The sequence below is a fragment of the Tursiops truncatus genome, chromosome 19 (genome assembly GCF_011762595.2).
Source record: "Tursiops truncatus isolate mTurTru1 chromosome 19, mTurTru1.mat.Y, whole genome shotgun sequence".
In the NCBI taxonomy this organism is placed as follows: domain Eukaryota; kingdom Metazoa; phylum Chordata; class Mammalia; order Artiodactyla; family Delphinidae; genus Tursiops; species Tursiops truncatus.
Window position 1 is genome coordinate 14868219 of NC_047052.1, and position 18849 is coordinate 14887067.

Sequence of the window (18849 nt, forward strand, 5' to 3'; positions counted from 1 at the left end):
GCTGCATGAATGGGTCCCAGGTGTGCTGCGATACCTCAGCCCTTGGAGCAGGGTTTGGCACAGCTGCTGGTTGGTCACCTTTACCATAAGCAACCCCATCCAAGACCCTCTCAGTGTGTCAAACAAAGGTGTTCATTTTCTAAGTGTTCCCTGACAAAAGGTTGGGAAACATTGCCCTGGAGCTTGTCATTACCTGTTACTATGCCACCTCTGAAATCTCAGTTTTAGACATCCATACTTTTGCCTCTGTTCCCAAACTTCCAACACTCCTCCCATACCACACTCTATGCTGACCCAGCTTTGACCATGAGGGTGAACCAAGGCTGCAAGTAGATGGACCCAAATGACCACATGGGACAGAAGGACCCCACCAACCTTGACTGCTCACCTCATAGAGGTGTTCCTTCTATGTTCTATGTCCCTTTGTTTGGAGAGCTCTCCGTTACCACAGCTTAGCCACTACCCTAACTAATACAGTCTGCTCTTCAGTTCCTGTTTCCTTCTCAGCATTCTGACTTCTGAGAACTGTGGAAGGTGACAGTGGAGAGGGACATAGAGATGATTAACCCCTTTTTTTATTGTTGGTGAGGGGACTAAGGCCCAAAGAGGTCAAGTGGTATTGCCCAAGGTCACATGGATGCAGATTTGGGACTTGGGGTCTTTCTCCACATATCCAGTGAGAAAGCCAGCCCTGGTTCCTGGCTGACTCCTCTCCCTGGGGCCCAAGCTCCAGCCAGGGGGGCGTGGGATGACTTACTCCTTTTCACCAGTCAGCTTGGTGATATATTTGACCTGTTCACGGAGTTTGTTTCCTAGTTTCTCATTGGCGATCCTGTAATAAAATTCACAGAAGAAAAGAGTTCCCCAGACCCCTGTGGGTAAGAGCATGAGCTGGCTGAAAAGGACATTGGGTGTTCTTGGCGAGGCCTCTTCGGGGCCCAGACCCCCCGCTCATCCCCCCCGTCCCCGGAGCTAGAGCCCTCCTAGCAGCTGGCAATTAAGAGGACCCTCTACACTCCCAAGCAAAATCACTGTGATCCCAAGTGAGTTCAGGGGATCCAGGCAGTGAAGCCCGACACCAGGCTGGGAAGAGGAAATCTGACCCACAGGAGCATCCCTTCTGTCTGGAAGCTGCTCCATTTCCAAGTGGGCGGGGCTTTCTGAACCCGCCTGAAGGGTTGCGGCCCCTTCATCTTATTCCCAGCATCTGGGTGTGGGCTGAGACTGGATCAGTTTCCCTGGAGGGCTGTGTGTGTGTGTATGACACTATTCTCTGGCACAGGTGTGATTCCAGCCCTTGGAAGCCTGCCTTATTGTTTTCTTCCGCACTTACTTCTGCTCTTTTGCCCATTGCTCCATGTTGGACATAATCTGATCGTTCTCTCGGTGCAGCCTGCAGGTGTCTTTAGGCGCAGACCGCTGGGACAGGCAACAGGACTTCGGTACAAGAAGTAAATGAGATAGTAAGGGGGTGGGAGCACAGGCCTGTCACCTCCCTTCTCCCAGATCAGGTCTCCTCTCTTTCTGGGAGAAGAAACATTGACTCTGCTGTCCAACCCTGAGGCCAGAGTTGGAATTGCCATTGCAGGCCTCCACCTCCAGCAGTGCATTATCACAAAGGTGACATCTGTGAGCAGACACCACTTATAGTAGAGACAAAGTAGGTTTGTACATTTATAATAATGATTTTCAGGCCAAAGGTAGCCAAGTGACCTATTCTAAAACAGCAATACATTAAGCCTTTTTAAAAACAGATGAAAGAAAAAATATCTGGTGGAAAGGGAGGAATTTTTTTCTAATTTGGGCAAAGGCCCTGTGGCCACCCCAAGGATATCCGGGAGCCTCCTGCTACAAACTTCACTGCTCAGAGAGCTGGACGTGCACAAAGAGCTCTTAGCCGATTCTACTGCAGGGTAATTGAAAGTGTCAGGAGGGGCTCTGGAGGGTGACTGAGCCGTGGATTATCTAAGTCGGGGCTGCTGGTGTACCTGACATGGAGATGGCATTCTCTCTCCTCTGGATTGGGACCTTTGCTCTGTTCAATATCTCTATCAACAAAGTCACGGGAAGATGGTTGGGTCGAGACAGCCGTTGTGGGCCTGGAACACCCAGACCCCGCTTTGTACTGAATAGAGGGGGTGTCCTTTCCTTGCTCCCAGGCACCCCCACCCCCACCAAAGGGTGTCTGTCACGCAGGCGGTCGTGGGATGTTCTGGGGCAGTGGGAGGAAGCGGCTGGGAGTTGAGGAGTGCCCACCTCCGTCCCGTCCGCGAGGAGGCTCTCTTTCAGGGCGCGCATTTCCTCCCGGAACGCCCTGAGCTGCTCCTCTTTAGCGGCCAGCACCTCGAGGTCCCGCTGGTGCTGCTTCTGCCACTGCAGCACCTGGTTGCTCATGTCCTCCAGCTTTTTGTCGAAGGCCTGCACCTGCTCGGTAGCGCACAGTGAGGAGGGAGACCCCAGCTTGCCACCCTGACCCTGGAGGACCCACGACAAGGCGGGAGGGCGCTTTCTCTGGGAGGTTCATGAGGGAGTGTTTTATTTCCAGCGGCCAGCAGAGGGCGCCCCTGCTCTGATAGTTGCCGCCTTCTTGAAGCTCCCAGAGCCCAGCAAAAGGGAGGGCACCTGTTAGCCGAAGGGACCGGCTCAGTGCGAAGTACACAGCTGTGGGGCAAGAAGAGGCCTTGGGGCCCTGGGCAGGACGGCAGCCGGGGCCCCTGGCCGCTCCTCACCTCTAGCTCACTCTGCTGCTGGAAGCCCTGCAGTTTTTTTAACTCCACATTCAGCTTTTTCATCCTCTCCTCGTAAGCAATGACTTCCTCTTCCAGCTGAATCTTCCTGTCTTGGGCCTGTGTCAGAATTTGGTGAAGACTCTTTGTCTCTGAGGTCGAATGACTGAGCTTTGGTAAAGACAAAGGGTTGGGGGGAGAACGGCTGTCATTGCGCTTGGGCCTCTGTGCTGAGTCCTGAATGGAGAAGGGTTCCACCAGTCCCACAGCCCCTACTCTCTTCTGCCCAGGGTGGCACAGACACACCTGGTCCTGGTCACCTCGCCTAGAGTCCCAGGGAGGGGTGAGAAGTGACAACGGTCAGTCTTCTGCATCTCCCCTGCCCCTCTCCCGTTTCCTCTCTTTCCAATTCTATGAGCTCATCAGCCAGGCATGATTAGCACAGGGATGCGGCATGAATTTCCCTGAAAAATCCAGGTCTTGGGAAAACCTTGCCCCTGGGTCACCCATGGGCAGAAAGACTTGTTAGATTTGGCCTCTATCCCCCTCTTCCCCAAAGCCTCACTAGGGAGAAGCAGGCCTTCTCTGGACAGACATCCCAGCCAATGCAAGGGTTTGCAGATGGCCTTGGTGACAGCCAGTTATGCAGGAAATTGACTCCTTCACCTTTCATGCTGCTGGGATAACTTGGATATTAAACAGCCCCGGAGATGAGAGGGTGTAGCCCACCTTATCCAGGGCCTGTGTTAGGTCGTCTTGGCAGGAGGCTGACTTCCGGCATACCTCCTCATAGACATCTTTACTGACCGTGGTCTGGAGGTATTGCTTCTCTTTCGCCGCAGCCTTGTCCAGCTGAATCTGCAGACTCGCCATGGTCTCCTTCTGAAGGATTATCTTTAGGGAGGGGGAACATAACTGTCAAGGTTCATGGCCGTGGAGGCATCCTCTGTGTCCACAGATGGACAGGCACAGGGCTCTCTCCTCCCTGCACTAACTACCTGCCCAGCAGACTGTGATAATGCCCACTTCCCCTCACTGTTGGAAGAGGAAGAGCTGCCTTTCCAGGTTCTTCTGCACCCCTCTCCCACACTTCCTTTCTAGATAGCATGTCTTCCCAATACAAGGAGTACTGGAAGTACTGGGCCATGATGTGTCAAATACACGAAAAGTCCCTTTCACAGACTCCGCAGCCTTTGACGTGTGCCAGCCAAGCATGGGTCCTCCATTTGTAACTGGATGGTTTCTGTTAATAGTTAACTGTCTCATGGTTAGGGTTAGGGTTAGGATTAGTGTTAACCTGGAATCCAATTCTAGGTTAGGAAATATGATGCAACATTTCAGTGGTATGCATTATGCCTCAACTCCTGACATAATCCACTAGACTTGATGCACCATGAAAGCAGGACTGTGTGTGCTTTCTTCATCGCTGTATCCCCACTACCTGTAGCTCAGAGCATGGCATATAATAGGTGCTCACTAAATATACTAAATGATTTATTTGGACTGAATGAAATAGTGCATTGGGCAATACTAGGGATGAATTGGACATATAGTTCCGACAGAGTGTGTTTAAAATTGAAATATGGACTACCGATGAAAGGAAATGCAGTTTAGAATGCAAAACTAAGCCTCTTTCTAATGGCTGTTTCCATTGATTCAAAAAGTCTGTTATATGTGGGGCATGCTTTTAAAAAATTGAACATGCTTACACACACATAAACTCCTCCAGCCTCTGGATTCCCATCAAAGGAATTCTGAAATTAGTGCTTCTAGTTGCACATTTACATAACTCCCTTTCATTTGGCAAATGTGATAACAGGCCTATATTAAATACTTAGGCAGTATTCCTTATATTGAAAGCAGTTCCTTGGGGATTTGAGTGATTCAGGCCTCAACTCTGGATCCCACTAGAGGAGAGATTTATATCTCTGAGTGACAAAACTCCAGAAACATCAGTGCCTCAGACCTCTGCTGTTTAATATGGCAGCCACTAGCCACATGAGACTATTTACATTTCAATAAAACTAAAATTAAACTTATAAATTCAGTTCCTTAGTCATACTAAGCCATATTTCGAGCAGTCAATAGCCATATGTGGCTAGTGCATATAGTATCAGGTAACTCTAATCTAGAACTTTTCCATCATCACAGAGAGTTCTATTGCGTAGTGCTATTCGTACACTTAGAATGGTCATAGTATTTTAAGATGAACTCTTTATTATGAAGGACTCAGAGCTGCTTGGTCTCTCATTTACAATTCAAGAGACTACCTAATCAAGATGCTGTATTTTTTTCTTGTCCAGAAGTATGGAATGGGCTCATTTGGGGCAAGTATTGCCATTCAGGATGAAGGGAAAGAGGTCAGGTGGCAGAGCCAGATGACCCAAGTTCAAATATTGCTCCATCCCATCACTTACCAATTAGTCAGTCTGAGCCTCAGCCTTTCTCTCCTCTGTAAACCAGCAGATGGAAGGCATGCCAAGGACTTAAGTAGACGGTCAGTAAATGATGACTGAATGTGAGCACAGTGCCTCACGTACATTAGATGCCATTTACTCCTTTTGTCTTTATTCGTGTAATGAAATATAACCATGTCCCCTTTCATCCCATTTTTGTGCTTTGGGACTATTTTTGGAAGTGTTCCCTAGCAAATTGCCCCGAACAATGGGCTCACTCAACTCTGGTCTAAAATGCAACTCTGGAAGCCTTGATGCCAAAGCCCAGATGGTTTGGGGCTCCACCAGATATTAAATAAGATCTTCTACATGTGGAAGAAATACTTCTTGGCCAGCAAGTGGGTGACACTTCAGGAGGGAAGTGGGGGCTCCGGTGCCCCAGAATGCACATGGGCTGGGCAGTTAGTGGCATTTCTGTGATGGAGGAGAGCTAGGTGCCAACTTCAGGTCAAGGGTCATAGGGTTCAAATTTCTCACCCCTTTGGGGTTTCTGTCTACTCACCTTACGAGTCAGCTCCTGGTTGATTTGCTGGGTGCTGTTTTGTTTGCAGAGAGAGGAATCCAGTTGCGCAGAACATTGCTTTAACTGTGATTTGAGATTATCATTTTCCTCCTCCAACTTTCTCAAATTCTCCTTTGACTGCTCCCCAATTAAGGAAACAAAGCCCAGATGGAGGTGTTATCTTAGACTCCTGCAGAAGCCCCTCCTTCTGCCCTCACACACAGCTCCACCTTGCACCCCATGTATCTCAGGCCTTCTCTGCCCTCCTCACTTGTCTTTCTCACCCTCCCTCCCTTCTCTCCTGAAGTCTGAGCACCCTCAGCCTCTGTATCCCACCAGGCCCAGCTGGGCTCAGGTCTGGCCTTGGATTCTTAATCCCGAGGCTTCCCAGATTCTCCTCACCATCTTTTCTTTCTTTTTTCCTTCCTGTCGGAATATCTCGAGCTCTTGCTGCAGTAGCTTCTCCTGCTCTTTACTCTTTTTCAGCTGCTCCTGTTTCTCCTCCAGCAACCTGGTTTCCTCCTGAAGCTGTTCTTCTAGACTGCATTTGGAGGAGGCTTGCTTCCTGTTCTGAGAAAACAAACACGGGGCTGCAAGTCAGGCACCATATTTTTGCGGAGAAAACCCCCAGCTCAGACAACTGTGCACAGGGATGGCTGAAATAAATATGAGGCTTCCCTGGTGGTGCAGTGGTTGAGAGTCCGCCTGCCGATGCAGGGGACACGGGTTCGTGCCCCGGTCCGGGAAGATCCCACATCCCACATGCCGCGGAGCGGCTGGGCCTGTGAGCCATGGCCGCTGAGCCTGTGGCGTCCGGAGCCTGTGCTCTGCAATGGGAGAGGCCACAACAGTAAGAGGCCCGTGTACCGCAAAAAAAAAAAAAAAAAAAAATGAGGACAACTCCTTGGTTATTTAGCGTGTTTAATAAAAAAGTTTCCTCTTAGGTTCAGCAATAGTTTTTCTTTGTTCAATTAGAAATACCAACTTATTTTATTTATAGATCCAGGTCCCACTTACTTACCAAGTCTTTCCACATAAAATACTCTCTGAATAAATTTTTAAAAATCTTAGAAAAGCACAAAAGGAATAATTCAAAGTTAAAAAACTTTAGATAGACTGAGAGGATAGCTTTTGAGTCCTAGAAAAAGAAATAATATTGTCGTTTGACTGTTTTTAAGCTTGGCCCCTGAAAATGCTTATTATTGGTTGTGGGAACTGGAGCTGCCTGGCTGGCTTAGCATTCTAAAACAAATTCTGGACAAGTAGCTTGCAATGGATTGGTGGTGGCATCTTCCCAAATAAAGAGCAATGCAATTTTTTTTTTTTTTTTGGCCACACCGCTCAGCTTGTGGGATCTTAGTTTCCCGACCAGGGATTGACCCAGACCCTTTGCAGTGAGAGCTCGGAGTCCTAACCACTGGACGGCCAGGGAATTCCCAAGAGCAATGCATTTAATCTGAAACAGAGCAAATGCTTGAGCTGGCTGCCTACTTGCCCTCCACACCTGGTGTTGAATGTGATTTATACGATCTAGCAGGTCATTCAGTTTTACATCCTGCTCAGTCACTGTCTTCTGAAGCTGCCTCTTTTCCTTCTCTGAAATTTCAAGCTTTCTGGAGAACTCAGATAATTCTGATGTCAGCTCCTCTATCCGTTTCCTAAAGCAAAATGGCAAAAACAGGTGGATGGACTTCAGGGTCCACGTCGGTGGACTGTGGGCTGGCTGCCCGGGGCTTGCTACCCAACTCCTGGGCAGCATCCCACAGGGTCCCAACTGGCTTACGAGGGACAGAGACTCTGTCTGGAGGGGAACCTGTGGTACCTGCTGGGCGCGAGTTCCTCCTCTGCCATTAGGGAATCCTTCTGCAGCTTCTGAAGTTCTCTCCGGAGCTCCTGGATGGTCTCTGCCTTCTGCTTCTCCAGGCAAATGCAGCTTTGCAGTTTCCTATGGCAATCCTCCAGGTTACCCTTTGCCAGAATGGCTTCTTCTTTATATTGGGCTGCTTGCTGAGCTGCAGAAGACAGGAGATAGCCCGGGGCATGTCCATGTGTGAAGGGAGTATGTGTGAAGATCAGACTCTCAAATGAGGCCAGTTAAAAAGTCTGTTCCTTGGGGCTTCCCTGGTGGTGCAGTGGTTAAGAATCTGCCTGCCAATGTAGGGGACACGGGTTTGAGCCCTGGTCCGGGAAGATCCCACATGCTGTGGAGCAACTAAGCCCGTGTGCCACAACTACTGAGCCCGAGCTCTAGAGCCTGCGAGCCACAACTACTGAGCCTGCATGCCACAACTACTGAGCCCACGTGCCACAACCTACTGAAGGCTGTGCACCTAGAGTCCGTGCTCCACAACAAGAGAAGCCACTGCAATGAGAAGTCTGCACACCACAATGAAGAGAAGCCCCTGCTCACTGCAACCAGAGAAAGCCTGTGTGAAGCAACGAAGACCCAATGTAGCCAAAAAAAACAAAAGTCTGTTCCTTCATTCTGTGACTTACTTCAATTTCCAATCTGTCCTCATCTCTCTCTATCTCATTATCACTCCTAAGGAGCTCTGATAAATTATCTGTCTTCAACTACCCACCAGCCGTGAACTCCTTCTTGAATAAAATTAAACAAATTGGTTGAAATTGCTTGGTATCTCTTCTGCGACTCATCCTGTCATTGAAGACAAATCCTGACCCTCATAGAGTTTAGACTCTAGTGAGGGAGCTGACATAGAGAACACAGTAATGTTAAACTCACACTGACTGTGAACTCAGGAAGGAGGACCAAAGCGGGGAAGTACAGTTGGAGATGGACTTATGGAGGAACAGAGGCTGAGCTGGGCCTTAGAAGAAGGAGAAGAAAGGGAATTCTCGGGGTGGGGGGCACAGTGAAGGGAATGGGGAGGGCATGTGGGAAGATGATGGGAAGATATCAGCTTAACTGGAAAGGAAAGTGGGAAGGAATGGTGAGAGACAGAATTGAGGAAGTGGATGGACTAGAGGGGGTTTTGGAGGACGCTGAAAGCCTGAGAGAAATGTTTAGACATGATTTAGTGGGTTCTTGAGTAGGGACCTGCCATAAAGGAAAGAGTGCTTTAGGAAAATTGGAATGGATTAGAATGGAGAAAGACTTCTGACAATATCCTTTTAGCCCACGTCCTTGCCTCCACTGGGTATGAAGGAGTAAGGTGCTTACTGGGGTTTCTCTACACCAAATATCTCCCCACTTCCGGTAGTTTCTCCTATCATTTCTACTTAAATATCACTTTTCTCTCCATTTTTTTAAGCCTGGGATACTGGAAGAAAGATGGTGTCACTACGGAGATAATTATACACCCGGAAGAAGGGAGGAGGATTTTTTTTAATAGGGAAGAGAGTAGGTTCAGCTTTGGGAATGTTGGGTTAGTGGGGAAGGTGGGTTGGTCAGGTGGAGCTAGTCTCTAAAGACAAGACTGACCAGGTGCCAAGTCAGGGCTGGGGCTCTAGGCATTGGAGTCACCTGCAGAGAAATGCAGCTACAAGGAGCAGAGGCGCTCACCAAGGAATGAGTGTAGAGAGGAGAGGAGAGGGCAGAATCTTAGAGATGGGTGACCACTGTCAGGGCAGGAGGGAAAAGAGGAAACAGTGGTGAGATTTATGGAAGAACAAGGGACCTGTTGTGTCTCCAAAGCTAATAAACAACCGTTGAGGTGCGGGGGACCAACAGTGTGGACACCCAGAGAGTTAGAGGAGGGCGAGGAAGGAAGACGTGCTTTGGACCTTCTTGTTTTCCCCCAAATTGATACATCACTCACATAACATAAAATTTATCCTTTTAAAGTGTACAGTACAGTGGTTTCTAGTAGCCTCACAAAGTTGTGCAACCATCAACATCTAATTCCAGGACATTTTTATCACTCAAAGGCAACCCCATTTCCAAGGCAAGAAGTTACTGGTGACTTCTGAGAAAGCACTTTGGGCAAAGGAGCAAGGACACAACCCACACTGCAAGCAAATGTGTGTGTAGACCAAAAAAGGAGAGTGTTAAAAACCAGGGAAGGAAGAAATGAATGGTGTGACAAAGGTCCCAGAGAAGGTGGAGAGGAATGTGGTACAAAGAAGCAAGGTACAGAGCCCTGTGCTCTCCGTGGTGAGGAAAGGAGAGGACCTTCAGCTGAGGCTGCAGAGAAAACGGTGGGCGTGTGAGAGCAGTGGTCTGCCTTCCCAACCCGAGCACCTGCTGTGTGATGGGGGCTTCAGAGAAAAGGTAAGGTTGGGGTGAAGGAAGGAGCTTAGAGGGCGGTCCTAACTGCTGTGAGATGAGATGAGATCATGAGGAGATCGGAGTGAGAAAGCGGTGAGGGAGAGGGACACGGCCATTTGGGGAAAGGAGGGGGCTGCTCTGGCCCCGTGGGTTGGAGTGTGTGGGGACAGTGCTTGCCCGGGGGCCTCACCAGCCAGCCTGTGCTGCTGTTTGGCATCTTCGAGACAGTCCTTCAGCTTTTTGATTTCAGCTCCCAGGTGCCCATACTCGGCCTTGCACTTATCCCGTCTCTCCTCCTGGATGGCAACTTCGAGTTCTCTTGTCATGCATTGCTGCTTCTCCAACTCCATCTCCTTTTTTACGAGGGTGTTCTTAACCTGCGCCAGGTCCTTCTCTAGCTCCTGCAGCATCTCATCTTTCTCCTGGAGGAGCTGAGGAAAGCAAAGTGTTAATGCTGATAGAGGCCTGAGCAGCGGCAGGGCGAAGTCAGTTAGAGATTGTCTTGAGCCCTCTTCCAGCCACTGTCTTCTCTTGCCTGGATGTTGCAATAGCCTCCACCTGGGCTCCCTGCCTCCCTGTAGCAGTCAGAGTTGGGCTTTTACAAATGCGAGTCAGATCTTGTTATGTCTCTGTTCAAAACCTCTACTGGGTCCATCTCAGTTAGAAAAAGACCAAAGTCCTTACAACGACGTCCCGGGACGCTCATGATCTGGTTCTTGGCTACCTGTCTGACCTCACCTCTTGCCGCCCCACCCTCTCTGCTTCCGAGCTGACTCCCACCTGAGGGCACTCGCCCTTGATGTTGCCTCTGCCTGGAATATTCTTCAAGACTTTGGCCTGGGTGGCCCCCTTACTTCATTCAAATGTCTGCCCAAATGTCACCTTATCAAAGAGGCCTCCCCCGACCACTCTGGGGAAAACAGCCACCAAGCTGTTTTAGGAATTCATTAGTACCTAACATTTTATTGTATATTAGTTTTATTTGTTTGTCTCTAAAGACTGGAATGTAAGCTCCATGAAAGTAGGGATGGCACATGTTTTATTATATTCTTATGCCTAGAAGAGTGCTTGGCATATAATAGGAGCTCAAAAGTATCTGTTGAATGAATATATGAGTGACTCGAAGCTGCTTATCCAGACTCCTTGCTGCTTCTTCAACATCTCTCCAAATACCTCCATTTTGACTGGTGAATCACCTCCAGATCTTGAAATAGGAAGTTTGAATGACCAGCCACTCAAATCAATTGGATTATTTCTACTAGCTCTGATAAAAGTTTAGAGTTGAAACAGTACTGACTACAAAAACTTGCGCTGGTTTCAGTCTTTCTGCCCTTGGTTCCAGTCTTACGCTTTTCTAGGAGCTTGATTTACGTTGGTAACTACAGACCTTGTAGGGCATATTTCCACTAATATTTTCAAACTGCCTGGTTTGCATATTTGTAAGTTATTTGTAATTAAAGAATTGAAATTCACATGAAATTGTGAATAAGGCTACACATTATTTTATAGCATTTCTTTCTACTCTTAGGCATAAACAAAAGCATAAGGGAATAATACGAGCGTGTCCCAAACTCACTATTGCAGGGCTGGGGAAGAACCCCTTTCTTACACAGAGTCCACATCTCTATTAAGGCCCCTGATGTTTTATTTATTTATTACGTGCCATGAGAAATTCCAAGGAAGAGCTCAGAATTGCCCCTGGGCCTGAAGCACCGCAGTCTCACTGCGCATGTATGGGTGTTCCCCAAGCAATCACAGCGAGTGTGGGGCCACAGAGCCCGCCTCTGCCGAGGCCTGGCCTCACAGGGCCCTGCTGGCAGTTCCAATCACGGAGCTCCTCGCCTTACCTTGTCTTTCTTCAAACCGAGCTTCTGGGTCTCAGTGAACTGCACCTGCAGCTCCTGCAGTCGCTGTTGCAGGATGACGACCTCCTTGTCCTTCCTCTCCAAGCGGGCAGATGTCTCTTCCTGCAGCCTGTGCAGGTCCAGCTCCAGCTTCAACATGTCTGCAGCGGGACAAGACAGAGCGCTTCTTGCTCAGAGCGGGGCTCCGGCTTCCTTGGCTGCCTACCCTCTGCTGCAGCCCGCTGGCCCGCGGTTTACCCTCCGTGATGCTTTTCTTCTGTTCCGACACGGCTTCTAGCTCTGTGCGCAAATCCTTCACGAGGTTCTGGTACTCCTCCACATGCAAGCACTGGCTGTCTTTCTGCTCCTGCAGGTGCTTCAGTATCTGGGCAGATGGAAGAGCAGGGCAGGGTGAGGACATGGGGGAAGAAAGCTTTATAGAATTCTGAGTGTCCAGAACAGGCAAATCCGTAGGGACGGAAAGTAGAATAGTGGTTGCCAGGGTTTGCGGGAGGGGGGATGGGGGGGTGACTGCTCGTGGATATGGGTTTCTTTTTGGAGTGATGAAAATGTTCTGGAATTAGTGGTGCTGTTGCCTAACTTTGTGAATACACTAAAAACCAATGATTGTACACTTTATTTTTATTTTATTTTATTTTTTTAAACATCTTTATTGGAGTAAAATTGCTTTACAATGGTGTGTTAGTTTCTGCTTTATAACAAAGTGAATCAGCTATACATATACATGTGTCCCCATATTTCCTCCCTCTTGCATCTTCCTCCCTCCCATCCTCCCTATCCCACCCCTTTAGGTGGTCACAAAGCACCGAGCTGATCTCCCTGTGCTATGCGGCTGCTTCCCACTAGCTATCTATTTTACGTTTGGTAGTGTATATATGTCCACGCCACTCTCTCACTTCGTCCCAGCTTACCCTTCCCCCTCCCCGTGTCCTCAAGTCCATTCTGATTGCACACTTTAAATGGTGAGTTTTCTGGTATGTCAATTATATCTCAATTTAAAAAGTAAAAAGAGAGTTAAAAAAGAAAGGACATGGCAGACTTCTTCTCATGCCCACACGGAATGGAATGTGCACAAAAGGAGCCCCCTCTTCCTCCCTGTAACACTCAGTGTCATTGATAAGACACCTACTGTGTGCCAGGCACTGTGTGCACTGTAGGTGCTGCAAACGACACAGACACCAATTCTTAACCCCAGGGAGCTGACCTTCTGGTGGGATGAGACAGACAAAGAGCGTAAAGTAGTGACTTACAGAAAACAAAAGTTGATAAGTGCTATGGAAGAAACAGAACAGCAAAAGGGGAATGGAGATGTATGGGGCAGGCAGGGGCGAGGCTGTGGGTTACAGTTTTAAATAGGATAGATGGGTTGGCCTCACTGAGAAGGTGGCCTCTGAGCAGGCACTTGCTGGAGGTGAGGGCGTGAGCCATGTTGAGGTATCTGAGGGACGAGCTCTGCAGTTGGGGGAGCAGGCAGCGCTAGCTGATGACAAGGCCCTGGGGGCAGAACATGCAGGAGGCCATGTGGTTAGAGTGGAGTGAGTGATGGAGAGAGAAGGAGGAGGAGAGGAGGTGAGGAAGTTAGGGGGCAGTCACATCACAGAGGGCTCTTAGTCCCTCAGCAAGAACTTTGGCTTCTACCCTGAAGGAGAGGGGAAGGGGCTGTAACCAGAGAAACCAGGAAGGAACATGTACACGTGGCCAAGAAGGAACAATTAGTTGTCTGGGCATCAGGGGATGCTGGGGAGATAGTTATGTGATTTCACAGTTGACAATGAAGGAGGGTTGCAGCAAGAAGACAGAGGGGGACAGCTGGAGAAATGCAGGGCAATCACCGTCTGACCTGGGTGTGGGCCCTACAGCGACTCAAAGGCCCAGTGTGTGCCAGGCCAGCTGAGGGAGGAGAGGACGGCTGGCACTAACTGTGATGTGGGTAGTTCTAGCCTGAATAGAATGTTCAAATAATGTGAAGGCTTTGGGTAGGATATACAAAATGGTGGGTGAAAGTGGATTCTGTTTCTTGAGGAAGTCTGTATCATTTTAAAAAATGGAGTATTAAAGAAGAATTTGTGTTTAGTAGATACAGTTTCAGTTTCGCAAGATGAAAAAGTTCTAGAGATTTATTGCACAACAATGAGAATATACTTAACACAACTAACTGTACACTTAAAAATGGTTAAGATGGTCAATTTAATGTTATGTGTTTTTTACCACTATAAAAAATTAAAAAGTGAGGGAGAAATAAAGACATTTCTCAGACAAAAAGAAAACAAACATGGAGTGTATGAGATCTTGCTGTAGGTCAGGATGTGAATAACATGGGACTGACTTTTAAAATAAATATTGACAGATGTACAAGGAAGAGCTCCAAAGTTCATCCAAACCTTGTGGGATCAGAAAGTCCTGGAAAAAGAAGCATCTCCACTCCCCAGCTAGAGGATCCCTTGGAGAGCTGATGTGTTGACTCTCTCTGCCACTCCGCTTTGCCACTATTTCAGCATCAGCATGGCCTCGTGTGGCTGGCTTTGCCTTGTACCTCGAGTTCAGGCATGACTGACTTCAGACCTCCTAGAAGGGACCTAGTTTTCACTGTCATATTTGTTGGTCAAATCGTGTGATTTGTTTCCATGGTTTAAATGCTTATTCATTATTAGAATCAACTTTTGAGATGGCTTTGAATTTTGAAAACATAAGAGTTTTTTTTTAAAGGGAGTGGATTTGAATTAATAATCTTCCCTAAATTTGTTGCTTTTCAACTCCAGCCAGAAACTAGAAGGCTGGATGGTTCTTTTGAAGCTAGCAAGCCAAAAGGAGCCTCTGTCTTGTTTAGATGTACCATTGGATATGAGTTAAGAGATAGGTGCAATTCCAAAATTCAATTCCAAAATCTAATCATGCCAGACACACTCCTTGGGGGCGTGGCATACATTATATACACTATCCTTGTGGCAGGGCTAATCAAAGTGACACAAATATAAAATAAAATATAAAATGTAGTATAAAAATTTTAACAAGTAGGAGAACCCAGAATCAAACCCAACTCAGCCCAATCCTACCAGGCACACATAAGCAAAAGTTCTCCCACCTTTTTGATGTCTTCACAATCTTCTGAGGAGCTAGAGGGATGTCGGTGGGTGGCTATATAGGAAGCAAAGTCTGCTTGTAATTTTATCAAAGCCTCTTCACGCTCCAGAACCTGCAACCCAGCACAAGTCAGTTATGCTGGATGATCAATGCAACTGGCTTATTACTAGTGCTATTTTTGCAGGGTGTTCCTTTCTCAGCCCAAGTTTGTTGCAGCATTATATAATTCATATTATATAAACCAAGGAGAAGGAATTATGTTCTCAATCTTATATCAAGGTTCACTAAGGCATAGACAGTGATTTGTCTCAAGTCCGTCAATGGCCACATCTTGGACTCCCTCTTGATCCTCTGTGCAGTCCAGTTTATGAGGCAGAAGAAGATTCTTTGGAGGCTGTGACGGAAAGACGTACTGAATCTCTCAGAAGATAGGATTCAAAGTTCAAGAAATAAAGAAGGAAGTTTCTTTTGGAGTGGGTGAATGTGTACGTGTTTTTTAAAATTAAAAAAATATGAAACTTTTGTTCTTGTTTGTTGAAAATAATTCACATAGAACCCAAGCATTGAAAATAAGAAGTGAGACTCTCCTATCCACTTATTGTCCCCTCTCTCACTTCTACTAAGGGGGAGGGGGCACTATTGGCAATTTACAGTATATACTTCTATATTACGATCAAAGACTTTAAAAAACAAAAGTGGGATTGAACTATACATAAGATTCTGCAACTTTTTCTCAACGGTGTATCGCAAATATCTCCCATGCAGCCCTTACAGATCTGCTTAGTCTTTTTCCTTGGCTGTGTATTATTCCATAATATGGATAGCTCTTTAATGATTTCTCTTCATCTCTTTAACTATTTCCCTACTGATGGACACCCTGGTTGTTGCGTGAGATTTTAAGTCTCTTTAGAATCTCAAACTTAGTGTGGGTTGGGGGATGCATACCATGGAGAATATGAACAAGAGGCAGGGACATGAATATGTAAGACATTTGAGGAGTACTGGAAAATAGATTACTTTAGGTGACTCTTTTCCCCTCCTCTCTTTCCTCATGGCTTTATTTTGGGTCTCTTGGGAAAATGTTCTAGAAGGAGACACTTACCAAAGCGTTACTGCAGGCTAGCTTATTTCGAAGTTCCTTTATTAGATCATCCTGTTCAGAGACCTTCTGCCAGACTTCAGATAGTCGTTTCAGGGTCTCCTGATGCTCTTGAATCATGCAGGGAGAAGTGCATATATGCACCTTTGAATGATCACCATTACTCTTGGGCTCCTGGGATATTTAAAAATAATAGGTTGATTTTGTTCATAATTTTCGAGTCAATTTCAATATGCCATGAACATGGAAGATCTCTAGACCTGTATTCTAAAAGTTTATATTCATATATGTGAATCAGAGCTTCCTTAACAAAAGAAAAAAATTAAGTGCACACACGGTAAAAAGTTCAAAGCGTTCACAAGAGAATACACTGAAAAGTCAGTCTTGACCCTCCATGACACAGGTCCCCTTTTCCATGACGGTCTGTGTTCCCAGTTTTTTGTATATCCTTCTGGGGATAATTTATGCATATTTATATATGCGTATATGTATAAGTATATAACCCCCTACTCTTCCCCTACCAAATGAAAGCCTTCTGCATACTATTCTAAACATTGTGTTTTCACTTGGCCACTTATTTAGGATATTTTCCATATTGCTGTTTGTGGATCTATCTTACTCTTCTTTTAAAATTAATTTCAAACTGCACGAGTAATACACACACACATATATATGTAATCTTTCTAAAACATTGTAATATTACAGGCAAGTCTAAATTTCTCTTTGACCACCACCTCTAATCCCATACTTGCTGCATTCTCCAGAGATGACAATTTGTGCATATCCTTCTAGAACTTTCTATACATTTACATACATATAAATGAATATTGTAGAATACATATATTATTTTGTCTTTTTGAAACATTTTTTTTCTCAACAAGATGCCTTAGAAATTTATCCATGTTAGTACATGTGCTTTTATCTTGCTCTTTTAAATTGCTTTTAAATATGTTTATCCAGTCTTCTATTGATGGGAATATATGTTGCTTCCAAGTTTTTTCTAAAACGAAGCTGAAATGAATATTTTTGCACATAAATCTTTGAGTACCTATTCTAGTTTATGTATAGATTAAATTTGTAGAAGTAGTAATCTATTTAAATTGGATCTATTTAAAACTTTGATATTGCACAATTGTCCTTCAAAGAAAACATACCAATTGACACTCTCATCACCATGAATATGGCTCTTTTCCTAGAAGTGCGTTTTTTTAAAAAATGTCTTTCTCTAGATCATCTGAAATCATGCATGAAGGTTACTGCCTGTTCACTGGTCTGCACTAATAATGGGGTGAACTGACGCAGACAGGCAAAAAAGAGCAAAAAGTCCTAGTTTGGATGGTAGATACTTTCTCCATTAAACTGTCTCCCTAACTGGGCTTTTTCAGGCAAAGTTGGAAATAGTTCATGTTCACTGAGCATGAAAGCTGCTCATGAGTGTATAAATAATTCAGTGTCTATGTGGAAAAAGGAATGGAAAACAATAAAAAAGTTAAGAAACAGTAAGATGATACTCTCATTATGTATATATAAAATATATATATATGTGTGTGTGCATTATATATATATATGTATGTGTATATTCCAGGTGGACTAAAGCTAAAAACATAAAAATACAAAATTATAAAAGTGTTAGGGCTTCCCTGGTTGTGCAGTGATTAAGAATCCGCCTACCAACGCAGGGGACACGGGTTCGAGCCCTGGTCCAGGAAGATCCCACATGCTGTGGATCAACTAAGCCCACGTGCCACAACTACTGAGCCTGTGAGCCACAACTACTGAGCCCACGTGCCACAACTACTGAGGCCCGTGCACCTAGAGCCCGTGCTCCGCCACAAGGGAAGCCACCGCAATGAGAAGCCCGCGCACCACAAGGAAGAGTAGCCCCCGCTCACCGCAACTAGAGAAAAGCCCACGCACAGCAACGAAGACCCAACACAGCTAAAAATAAATAAATAAAATAAATAAAATTTTAAGAAGTGCTAAAAGACAATATAAGATAAACTTTTGCAATTTTGAGGGTAGTGAAGGCCTTCCTAAACAAGACATAAAACCTAGAATCTATAAAGAAGAGCTAAGAGATTTAACTTCATAAAAATTCAAAAGCTTTGTATGTTGAAAAATACCATTAATAAAAGAAAATGAAAAGTTACAAACTGGGAGAAAATATTTATAACTTATATAATGAAGCATTATTACCTGTAATATATTAAGAACCTCCTATAAGTCAACACAAAGAAGACTAACAACCCAATAAAAAATTGGTTAAGGATTTAAAAGCAATTCGTAAAAGAGAAATCCACAGGACCGATACACTTATGAACAGGCTCACTACTTCATTCACAAGGTGGGAGCTGTGATGGGCCTCACAGATCCCCTTCAGCAGTGAAGGACTTACTCCTCCAGCTGCTGGGGGTGATGCCCTAAGATAGCCTCAGCTGTCAGCCCTCTTGGGGATTGCCTGGGCTGAAGAAAACTTTTGCCCAAGGTCATGTCTCTCCCTAGGAAGACAGCTCACATCCAATCACTGATCAACATGGAGCTATAAAGGCCAGCTCCCTTCTCCCGAATTTAGAATAGCTCTAAAGGTCCTTCCAGCCCCAGAGCTCTCCGTGAGGTTGGCTGAGGCCTTTGCTGGGACCATCAGAGCCCAGCTTCTCCATCTGCCCAACCCTGCTTCCTTCCCCTTCCCAGGTGTTGATGCCAAGAGCTTTCTCTAAAAACGTCCTGCATACCAGTCTGTCTCAGAGTCTGCTTCCTGGGGAACCCAACCCACAGCTATTAGAACTAAAGGAAATAAAAATTGAGAAAATCTATTTTTTTCCCCATCCATCAGTTTAGCACAACTTAAAAAGACTGAAAACATACCCTGTGAGCGTAGGGAAATTATTGTCG

The 18849-nt window shown here is 46.0% G+C and overlaps 1 protein-coding gene across 1 annotated transcript in view; it reads right to left on the minus strand.

Annotated features, from left to right (window-relative positions):
- The window catches only part of PMFBP1 (polyamine modulated factor 1 binding protein 1), a 52279-nt gene that overhangs the window by 3015 nt on the left and 30415 nt on the right, over positions 1-18849 (minus strand). The window contains exons 7-20 of the mRNA XM_073796850.1: positions 15961-16131; positions 14860-14970; positions 12015-12141; positions 11760-11917; positions 10103-10343; positions 7507-7696; positions 7189-7342; positions 6087-6254; positions 5685-5822; positions 3456-3620; positions 2730-2897; positions 2257-2424; positions 1334-1437; positions 758-832 (exon numbers count right to left, since the gene is read on the minus strand). Coding sequence (XP_073652951.1) covers positions 758-832; positions 1334-1437; positions 2257-2424; positions 2730-2897; positions 3456-3620; positions 5685-5822; positions 6087-6254; positions 7189-7342; positions 7507-7696; positions 10103-10343; positions 11760-11917; positions 12015-12141; positions 14860-14970; positions 15961-16131 — 2138 coding nt within the window. The remainder of the gene's footprint in view (positions 1-757; positions 833-1333; positions 1438-2256; positions 2425-2729; positions 2898-3455; positions 3621-5684; positions 5823-6086; positions 6255-7188; positions 7343-7506; positions 7697-10102; positions 10344-11759; positions 11918-12014; positions 12142-14859; positions 14971-15960; positions 16132-18849) is intronic.